This window comes from Seriola aureovittata, chromosome 6 (assembly GCF_021018895.1).
Source record: "Seriola aureovittata isolate HTS-2021-v1 ecotype China chromosome 6, ASM2101889v1, whole genome shotgun sequence".
NCBI classification, from domain to species: domain Eukaryota; kingdom Metazoa; phylum Chordata; class Actinopteri; order Carangiformes; family Carangidae; genus Seriola; species Seriola aureovittata.
The window spans coordinates 10949641-10961577 of NC_079369.1; the positions used below are offsets into that span (position 1 = coordinate 10949641).

The 11937-nt window shown below is 38.0% G+C and overlaps 1 protein-coding gene across 2 annotated transcripts in view; it reads right to left on the bottom strand.

Moving 5' to 3' along the window:
* The window catches only part of LOC130170754 (guanine nucleotide-binding protein G(q) subunit alpha-like), a 32248-nt gene extending 26659 nt beyond the window's left edge, over nucleotides 1–5589 (bottom strand). For both annotated transcript variants that reach the window (XM_056378357.1, XM_056378358.1), the window contains exon 1: nucleotides 4356–5589. In XM_056378357.1, coding sequence (XP_056234332.1) covers nucleotides 4356–4491 — 136 coding nt within the window. In that variant the 5' untranslated portion in view covers nucleotides 4492–5589. The remainder of the gene's footprint in view (nucleotides 1–4355) is intronic.
* Between the last annotated feature and the right edge of the window lie 6348 nt (nucleotides 5590–11937).

Consider the following 11937-nt stretch of genomic DNA (forward strand, 5'->3'; position numbering starts at 1 on the left):
CAACATACCAGCTCAATTTGTTTACACAAAACAAAAACCTTTCTCATTGATATGTGGTTAAATTTCTTGCTATAATATACAATATATAAGTTGGTACATCATAGTCCTGAGAAAAATATATCACAAAAATATGCGAATATTTTGTCATAAAGAAAAAGGCAATTTTTATAGTAAATGATCAAATTCAAGATCAAGGGGAAATGACGCTTATTTCTGATAACTGTCTGACCCTAGCTAGTGAACAGGAAGCTAACTCATCATCAGATACTCTACATTCTTCCGTGTTCATCTGATAATTTCGGTTAGTGAAAATAATGTAAAAGTTGACATCAGCACTTTAAAAAATATATGCAAATGACTATAACTGTTCCGCTCCTATTTACTGCAGAAAGCTCACAAACTGGTGTCGTTACTGCAGCTCCTTGGGCTCCGGCTGTAGACATTTAATTACTTGTGGCTTTCATTAGCTACAGAGCAGAAGGCAGAGCACTCCTCTGACCCTGACTCTTCCTCAGCCTGCATGACTACCATTGCATTAGCTAACCACACCATCGAGGAAAGCTAGCCTGTTGCTGATAAACAGCTGGAATAAATGCAGCTGCTTAAAACATCAGACAAAACCACCAATGCTCCTTATAGATAGCATAGAAGCATTTCACACTGCTTCAAACCAAACTTCAAACAACTACAGTATAACCACTACATTTAAATAAAAAGTTTTTGAGCTTCTTATGTAGTTCAGAACAGCATAATCAACTAATGTGAGTCAGAGCAATACCAAGCTTGAGCATTTCAAGCTGAAAACTGATATATTTGGTTACAGCTATAGTGTTTTATGATCTACCAGCAACACTGGTAAGCAAACAACAAAAACTTTGCCAAAGTTTTTTTTCCCCCAATCAGTGATAAAAATATAAAATCAACACTGAATTTAAGAAGTCACAAGCAACTGCAGATAAAAGACTTAAGCCTGAGACATATGCAGCCAAAAACACAATAAAAAGCTACATCAAGTGTGAAGGCCTGTAACAGAATCAAAGAGGTCCATAATGAGTTCCAAATAAAGTGAGACAACCAGAGCGCACTATAACTCACTCTGCAGCTAGACAGTGTTTACATCCTTTTGACACAAGCCTAAATAATGTGACAGCTAACTCCCACCACATTTTAAAACAAAAAATGGCTTCTGCAATTAGTGCTTTAACATTTTCATCAAAAAATTTGGGTTGCGAGGACAGAAAAGGGATCTCTTCCAAATCCATCTCATTGAATGAATCACATTTACAGCATCTCATCTGTGAGCAGGAAAAGCAGGACAATAACAATGTTTCTCTGCCAACAACACTTTTATATTCTAATCAATGTTTGGCAATATGTTGGCCAACTGAACCAACAGATGCCTTTTGTGTGATGCCAACCATTAACACACAAGCAAGGCCAAAAGACTTGGAACCTTTAATTCCATAAGCGGAGAATCAGTGCATCGACAGAGACGTCATAATACACAAAAAAATATCAACAGATTCCCGACCGTTTGATACCTGTTATTTCACATTTGTTACTTTGCATAAATATAGCTGGACAACTCTACTCAAACTGACAATTGAGGTCTTGGAGACTCAGACATTGGTGTGATTAGCAATATTCAAAACCCAGTCCAACTAGCCCCTTTTAAATAGAGATCCCGCTCTATTGCCGTTAAAAAAGACCCCCCAGTATGTAGCCTTGGCTTGTTTACACTGAACCAAACAAAGCCAGTACATTGCCATCCCAATGTGTGATTTTAGATAACATGCCAGTGACAGTATCGCTGTCTGTCCCACCATCCCGGATCACAGACGACAATAAGACTATTACTTCCTACCTCCGCTGCCGGCTTAAAAGCGGAACAACAATGCGCGTGCACCCATCCCCCCTTTCCATCTTCATACTTTTATTCTTCGTGGCAGATTAAAGGTGCAACATTCCCACGTCCAACATTCTGTGTAAAGGAGGCCACTGATTCACCACCAAATGTGATTAATCTCAAGCAATATTGGTATGGGCCTCAAAAATCCAGTATCAACTCGACAGTAGAAGTACCTAACAATCCTCTAATCAAAAGGCCCCATTTCAAATTGTCATTTCAAGTGTCTTATGTCTGGAAATCCAAATATGATTTGAGTAGATCTGCAACTATAAGCTGATTGACTTAAAATTAATCTCCAACTATTTTGATAATCCATTATTTGATTTGAGCCATTTTTTTTTGCCAAACTTTTCTGGTTTTGTGGTCTTTTATGATAGCGAACTGAATATTTTTCAGGTTTGGAGTGTTGGTCGAATAAAACAGATCTGTGAAAATGTCACCATGGGATTTGGGAATTTGTCACCATCATTTCACTACATGTAAATTATGGTTTGTTTCTCCAGTCCAGAGGGTCCTGAGGGCACCTGAGGCTGTTTGGTAAATGCCACAAACTCCAAAATAAAAATGACCTGTGCACTTTGGCAGTTTAATTACAATACAGCCTAGCTATATAGCCAGCAACTATCCATTAACTAAAAAAACCTCACTGATAAGACGCATTTGTGAATTACAAGTGAGACAAATATTTTGTTCATACTCACAAGCTAGCATCAGATAAACAAGTTTTAAAACATCTTCCGTATGACGATGACCACTTTGTTCCTGTTGCTTTAATAAGAGGGGGAGAATGACAGCTAATTTCTGAGGCATTTATTTGTCATTTCAGCTCCCACATATCACTTACTGATGTAATTAAAGTTGGAAGTTTGCATCTTGAAGAGATCCCTCTCAAGCTGTCGAATCCATCCAAAATGCATGAAGCGTGAATGGAGATCTTGTTTTGTTCTATCCCACCTCCAGACTAGTTGTTGTTCCACAGGCATCCACTTGACTATTTTATTGTAGCTAGAGGGTTTCTCAATGGATCTTTCTGGAAAGCTATTCTGGTCATATTCTGAGATAAATATGCATCCACTAGTCTAACTGCTAATAAAATCTTAACATTTTATATCATTGACACTAAAGCTATAACAATAATCATTCTATCAGCATTCAACAAGTGCAGCTCCCGTGAGGTTCTGGCAGAGATAGTACAACTCATAAATAGGAACTGTTTCAGAACAGAGACAAAAAACAGTCATTTGTTGTAAGCTGCTACTTCTTACAGTGTTGGAAGCTATAGGTGAGATCATCCTTAAAACCAGGAAGTGTGAATTCAGTCACCTGTGACAACAAACCACAGAGTTGCTGAAGTGTCATTTAGCATGTTACTGAATCCCTGCCAATCCTAGTGACACTGTTCTGTAGCTAAACCTAAACTTTTAGCTCACTGTAGCGTGAAATTCACAAAAGAACAGCCTTTTCTGTCATTGTAATATTAAATTTAAAAAAATGCTCAATGGCTCCGCTACTCTTCCTTAAACATGAAAATTAGACTGTGAATGGCACAGCCTATTATCAGGAGAACAGTTATTTCCCAGAGTAGGCCACCTCAGTGGAGGCCTTCTCTAGACCAGACTCCAAGAGAGCACTGTCTCCCTTGTAGCAGACTTAATTAAAAAACAACTCTTGTTCATCATTTAAGCCCTGTTTTACAGTCAGATACAACTACAGGAAAGTGGAACACAACTAAAGGAAAGGTGTTAATAAGTGGGAACTGCTAACAGCTGGTTGTGAATGACGTTTCTTAACCAAAGTCACACTTTACAATTTACATAATTCAGAATAAGACAAATGGTTTTTACTCACAACAAACAAATATCAACACTTTTAAATTCAGAGGACACAACACAGATATCTGTAACTTTTAACGAAAGTCTTCATTTACAGCAAGAGACTACTCATGTGTCTCTAAGCCATAAAAAACACATTATATTTGTGTACTGTGAGTTGCAGCAAAGGCATAATAATAATCTCTCCTGTTAATTCTGTGACCAAAGATTGACAGCTATGGTAGCTTTGAGGAAACCAGCACATATATGTAGAATGGTCGGGTAAATTTTATACACTCAAATGTATATATATCTTAAGAAGCGTATTTAAATTCATGGGTGCTCTTAGCTCTCCCACTACTAGCTCCCATTGGGCTGGAAACACCACCTGAACCACATCTTGATTTCCCTTATCACATCACAGGCAAATCCTGTGGTGATCAGGGCGATGGGTCTTGGGCAATTGTGGGTGCAGTGTTTTGCATGTGAAGTCTATACAGTACAATCAAAGCTAGCTTTGCGTGTGTGTGTGTTTGTGTGTGTGTGTTTGTGTCAGAGGTAGAGATCAAGTACTAGTCTCCAGCCACACCAGCCTGAGACAGTATGTGAAACCTTTACAGACCATGCAGGCTTACCCAGCAGAAGAAGCTTCAGCTCCCTTCTTGCATCTCTCTTGTCTCGTCGGAGTTGTTTCTCGATCTCAGCGTTGATTCGTTTGGACTCCTTCGCCTCCTCACTCAGGCAACAAGCCATCATGGAGTCTAAAGTCATCACCGCATGAGCTGAAAAGCCCGTCTGACAAGGGGCGCCGGGCTACACCTCACACAAAGTATCAAATAAATTAAACCCACTCTGAGCAACAGTCCGTTTTACAGCAAGTTATTTCCAGACACCGATAACCGAGCTTGATAGGCGTGCAGCAGAATCTGGCCTTCCTTGTTGATGGTAAAACTGCTGTCAAGTGTCAAATATTTGACAGCTTAGTCAAAGTCTTGTGTAAATCCTTAGGCTACAAGGACTGACAGCTGATCACAGAAAATTTGCAATGCAACACGTCTGCAAACATCTTACATTAATAGCGAAGGTGTAAATAACCATTTTATTTGATGTTCTTTCAAGAAAGCTAATATTAGTTTATAAGCTAAACGCAGCTAATGTTACAACCAAGCTATTGTGACAAGTTGATGAATTTTCAGCGTGCCAACACTTTTTAATCCCTTTCCCGCGTAGCTAGATATCCCGTGAGAATAACACTCATCGAAAATACGGTTTTTAATTTTAAGCTACCAACTTCGGTCCCAGAGACAGCGGGACACAATTGGCTGCCACTGCCACATTTGTACAATCCCTGCGCTGGTTGCCCGGCCGAGCGCAAGCCTAGCCGCCCCGAAACCAACACCGTACGCCCGCGCAGTGACAATGAGCGCCCGTCAAACTGTCCATCCACTAAACAAACAGAAAGGCTTTCCCAGCGTCTGCAGCAATCGACGAACAATAAGCCTTGTAACAGCCGCAATGAAACTACCGCTTCACAATTTGTCCTCAGAGCAGGTATCCTCTCGCAGACCGAGGCTCCAGTGACCAGGATAGCTAAATGGACAGGCTAATTGTTAGCTGGCTAGGTTAGCTCAGCTAGGCATCCCTGGATTTGCAGCCGACTGGCTAAAAACCAGAAAGCTCGGCCTGACAGAGGACCTCCATCGCATTAAACTCGAGTTCTCCAAAGACCTCGCCAGGACCAAACCCTCAAAGTACGAAAACGTCTTACTGACAGTCAAATGGACCCCTGTAGTCCGTGCATTTTATGGCTCCTGGTATTTTTTCCTGGTGGTGGTGACCGCTCCTCGTCACCCACTCCTCAGCCCCGGTGTGGCGCTGCTGCTGACGTCGCCTGGAAGAGAATTGATTGACGGATGCAGAGCGAATGAAAACAGAGCTTGTAGGCGTCTGAGGAGGGACGTTTCCTGGATGGTTAACCTCCCAAGTTTGCTTGAGCTGAAGTCTTCCTTTTGGAGGCGTGTCGGCGAAAGCTGCTGACATTTGACTGGACGGGCAACGCCCATCTCCTGTCAAAGACCTGCACATCCCCTCACTGTACGCTCATCCTGACTGTCTCCAGAGCTGCTTGTTTTTCTTCGTCTCTGCTGCTGCCTGCAAGAGCTTCTCGAGTTCACACCTGAAACTAGGCAAACAAGCAGTGGTGGAAAGAAACTAAGTAGCCTACATTTCTTCTAGTGCTGGGCTTAAGTAGCCTACAATTTAAAGTAGGCCGTTCTTTATTTGTTTTTCTCCATTTTATGATATGACTTTATATCTTTACTCCACTACATTTCAGAGGGAAATCTCTACTTCTTACTCCTCTACATCTGACAGTTATGGTAAGGCCTACAATAGTTACTTTTCAGATTAAGATTTTACATTAAAATGACTTAATTTACAATAAGCTTTAAACCAATGGTTTCCAACCTGTTTGGCTTGTGACTCATTAAAAAAGGCTTTGTCAGTTTTGAGGTACTGGTACTTTACTTTATTATTTCCATTTTGTGCTGCTTTATACATCTAATACACCACATTTCAGACGGAAGTATAATACTTTTAACTCAACTACATTTTTATGACAGCAGGATTAAGTTCATCTTTTATTTTTCCAAGTATGTTTACACACACAAGAAACTTGACCTCTGCATTTAACCCATCCACCTGGGGTCGTTAGGTGCTCTGCTCGAGGGCACTTCCACCAGATGTTGAGGGAGGGGAAAGCGCAGTTCATTCACTCCCCCCAACCACGTCTTCCTGCTGGTGCAGGTCCTCGACCAGCGACCTTTCTGTCCCAAACTCGCTTCTCCAAAAAGCAGTGTTTAGTTGTGTGTCCTTGTCGTGTTTCAGATGTCTACGAGTTCTTGTCATTTCCACCATATTTCCCATCCAAACTTATCAGTTGGTTTCCTTTAAATAACGTTTGAGGCCCAGAGAGGTAAAATTTATTTAAAATTTTATAATAACAGAAATGATTCAAGAAAAGCCCTAAAATGAAAAACAATTTGTGTCATTTAAATTACTTTCTCATTCATTCTTGCCCCAGTTTCATCTCACTACCCTTGGATTCATCTTGTGACTATATGGAGGGAACATATAGACTTCAATACCAGAGTTTGTATAATTGCTCAAACCAGCCACCGCTACGGGATACACAATAATGGTATGAACACATTTGTGCATCAGAAATAATATGCGTCACTCACAAGCAACAATTTCTATGGAATGAGTTGCTACTTTTAGATAACACTTATGTACTTTTAGGATATCCATGTCATGCACCTGTAATCGGATATTTTTATATTGTAGTATTAGTACTTTTACTCAAGTAATAGATCTGATTTTTTATGTCAGAAACACAACAGTTGTCACAACATTTCTTGCCCCAAATTAGCAAAACACACCCAAAGGGTGTCTACTTGCTATATGGATGATAGGAGTAAAGTGTCTCATGTTTTCCAGCTGGTATAACAAAACAGAATGTCTCTTATTTACTTTGTAATGTGACACGTACGATGCAGGATCGAGTAACAGAAACACTGTGCCCATCACTTACAGTATTTAACAGTTGTTCCCCTTTTTCATAGATGTCATGACCCTTGTTCATGTAGCACCTGGGTGTAGCTGTGTAACCTCAGTTATGATCAGCTGGACATCTACAACTTTTGTCTGGTTTTGAGTAAAACATTTCAAGTAAAATATACTGTTATCAGCAAAATGTGCTCAAATGTCAAAGTAAAAATGATAATCGTGCATGATAATCCTTTTTAGTGGGTAATAGTTTTATATTTCTTGTATAATATCATTTTATTGGTGATTTATTTCATCTCATTTCAGCTACTTTATTATACTGTTGGGTAGTTTGGTCTGTTATGATGTATCATGCTTGATAAGCTCAGCATAATGTGTTTTGATGTGGTTAAGCTTTAATTAAGTAATAATTTGGAGGATTATAAAATCAGTTTGGGAAATGCACTTTGTGTTCAATTTGTGAAAAAATATTCATCCATGTTTTGATCCATATACAGTGGAAGTATTCAGACCCTTTACATGAGTAAAAACAGTAATACCACAATGTAAAACTACTACTAAGTATTGTCAGTAAAATGGGCATTAAGCAGCAAAAGCATCATTATATACCCCATACACAAATGTAATATATGTACATGTATTGCATTTCCATATATATACATATGATGTAAAATAACATATTTATATATATGTATATAAGTATGTAAGTATTTTGTTTTGATAAACTTGCATTTTACTATGGGTATTTCATATATGTTTGATACTTACTGTATATCTTCATATATCCAGAAGATTTATATATGTGATAATAATATATATATGGCAACATCTGTCTTGATAAAGGGGCATATATGTCATATATTACATTTCTGTATGGGACATTATATTGTGTCACATATTACATCGATCCAATCGAAAAGGCCAATTTGTGGCCTCTCTGCACAGCAGGAACTTTGGGTGTCTAACTAAGTTCAAGAAACAAAAAATGCAAAAAAATTAAAAAAAAAGAATTGCCAACTTCATAATACAACACTCAGCCCCAACTTGGCCGCTCCATTTCAAAAATCCTAATCATTATTGAGCCATTAACATAAAGCAGCATTTTAATGTTGCTGGTGAAGGTGAAGTCAAATTTTTACTATATTATATACTGGAAGTTTAATCTGTAAAATTGCATCATATTTTGTGTATAAAATCTTAATCTTCCACCGCTGACAGATGACAAATGAATATAGCGAAATGGAAGTGTGAAATAGCAGAAAATGGAAACAATCAAGCCCAAGTACCTCAAAACTGTGCACTGATGTAACTTTCCATCGCTCCAGTGATTTCAGTCAACTTTACTATTGCACTGAGAATAAGGCAGAGGATGACGATGATGATGATTATGATGGTGACAAAGCAAAAAGCATATTATTTCTTAGGTGTTCACTGCCATCATCATCCCAGTGGTAATAACATTACAACTCTGTCATGTCTCTGTAATGTGAATGAGCCAGCAGGCAATGTTGTTGAGCCAAGTGACACCTTGTGGACATGTGATGTAGTCGCAAGAGTGAGGTTCAATAAAACACAGCTATAGAAACTTAGTTAATATTTTTTACACAAAGAAGTGCTCTCTGTGTTTGAGCTGTAACAGAATCTCTTCCTTTTATTTTTTAAAAAACAGGACATTTCTAACCTAAATCGCTTAAATTTATTAAAATGGAGTACATTAGTCTGTGGGGTGTGGCGGCCGGAAATACAGAAATCAAGTCCCCTTAACCACTTCAATGATTAGATTTAAGGAAAAAAATACATTCAAGTTTAAAGTTGGATAAGTGGCTGCCAGTTATGTAAATATCTTTGTAAACATCTCTACAAATGCAAGTGCTTATGTAAATACCTTCTTATTTATGATCGAGTTGTTATTTTTCTACTTTATTCTATTGTTATACTTCTTCTACCTCGGTCTCCTTTCCTGCTGTAACAAGCGAATTTCCCTGGTGTGGGATAAATAAAGGCTTTGTTATCTTTTTCTGATCTTATCTTAGTTTCTTGTTAATCTTCTGTAGCTCAAATGGCAAAGACACATACTGTAACCTGAAAGAACAAAGTTCTTTAGATGTCAACAAAGGCATAGTTGGTATGTTTGGTATGACCAGGAAAATCTTTAAACATGACACATGAGATTACAGCCTGACCTGCCTGCCCACACCTCCCAGGGCGGAAACTCATGCCACAAGCTTCCACCCACTGAAGTGACTAACAACTTTATTCAGTCTCTTTTGAACGATCTGTTAACTGGCATGACCAACACAAACACTTTTATATAGTGTTAAGTAATGAAATCAAAAATGATAATTTCTGCAGTCTTGTACAGTTGACCTTAACCTGTCTGACTTCAAATGGAAAAATCACAAAAATGTGTAACGTTCAGTCAAACAGTTTTTGTTGAAGATGGAGCTAAAAAGAACGCAGGATGTGCAGGGAGTTCAGCACAGGGATTTTTCATTCCCCTTGTTAAATTTTCTACTTGGCATTTTTAGTTGAGGGTTCTTTGTTCATTCTCCAAACAATAATATTCAAGAACTCTTTACAGCAGAACAACATTTTGTATTTTTCATGTGTGTTAATCTGTTGTTTGAAGTCATGTTTACATGAAAGGACACAGCCTGCCGCGCTCCATCGTCTCCTGTGTGTCTCAATGTCTGATGGCTGTTGTCAGATTAATTATTGATCATCCTCTGTTTCCCACAGCAGCCAGTGACAGGGGACAAAGTCTCCTCACGCTCCTCTTCCTTTCTGGTCTCTCAGCCACTGTGGCTGTATGTAAGGTTTCATCTAGAAATAATTCAGCTTCACCTCTGCCGGCGGGTGAACACTGCAGACGTCTAACGCCCTGTTACTGGAAGGATGTGGCAGGTGATTTTCTGTTAGTCAGTCCACGCCCATTTACTATGCAGGATTCCCCACTGCTCTGTCTCTTTCTTTCTTTCTTTCTTTCTTTCTATGTTTTAACCTAGTCTTTCTTTACTTTTCTTGTGTCCTTCTCTTTCCCGCTTCCACTCTGAATTTCTTTTTTTCAATACACCAGTTTCATCTTGACATATTGTCATCAAAGACAATTGTGATGCAATGTTGATTTCATAGAACAAAATGGATGTATTGTGATCAAATTAATGAAAAAATACTACTAACTATAATACTGTAATAATAACTTATCATTCATTAAAGAGCATACATTTAAAAATAATAAAATAATAATAAAAATATATGTGCATGTGGCTCTAAACACAGTAAAGCATCACAAACATAAAATGGGAAACGCATAAATTCATGTATAAAAATGTATTTCAATTTATACTTGTGTTTTGTACTATATATATAATATTTGTTTTGTAATATATATATATATATATATATATATATATATATATATATATATCACTATCAAAGACACACACACACACAAATTCTAAAACGCTTTGTAAAGGGCTGTTGTATGGACCTCTGTAAAATAATGTTCATCGCGTGAAAAGTAGTAATTACACTGTACAGGAAGGTTTGTATTAAACCTTTATACAATTAACTAACAAGACCCCTCCATACGTACACACCTCTTTCACCTCACCTTGTTCCCATGGTAATGCAGAACTCAGGTGATCTCAATATGTGAGACCATGAAAGTCTGAACAAACCGGTTCTGCCGGCCGAGACAAAAGACTGACATCCAATCGGGGAGGAGTGACAAAATACCTGTAGTACGCTCGTAAAAACCGGATGACCCGCTGCACTCTGAAAAATCACTGATATTTCTATCACCACATTTTGCCACGAGGGTATAATATACACTCATTGTTGCTCGCATGTTTTCTAGTAGCCAATAATTATACTTTTCATGACATAAGGTAACTAAATATTTTGGGTTGACATCGACTAATAAAGATTACAAATACAGCCTACGCTAAGGACAATTTTAATTTTTTACTATTAAATAGTAGACCTACTAGTAATAATTCAGTTGAACTTAACTGTGGCCGTGATTTCACTTGAGCTCAGCTGAAACATGAAGCAGTCAACCTCTACCGCAGCCGAAACTTTATCCGTAGCGCACCGCTCTCATTCATTCTGCTCAAACAAAACTGAATTGTATAAAGTCATTTTCCGGTATTGGCCCTTCAAAATAATGCTGTTTTTGTGACCATGTTTTGCTGCAGCCTCATACAAAACAAAGAAATATGTGAATTAAAGATGGAAGTCAGACTCTCTCTGTTTTAAACAAGAAATGTATAAAAATGTTTTATGAATTATGAGTGGACTACTTTTAGACCATTTAATGGCTTGTAACCTATTCTTTTCTAATGCTCTGTTACAAGTAAGTAATTCATTTAAAAGTAAACTCAGTTGGCATTATAGCCCATCTTACAATTTGATAAACATAGTCAAAATAGATGTTCGATAAATGTACTGATGTAAGCATAAAAAGGAACAACTCAGGTTAAGTACAAGTATCATTACAAATGTTAAGAATGCCAGCCTAGCCTATATTTGTGAATATAATTAACAAGGCTGCATTATATCACTGGTTTTATGCAATGTTTTCAACTACATTTTTTTATAAGTCAAACCCAGCAGTTTACTCAGTTTTTTCATCTACATGTTTCTTTT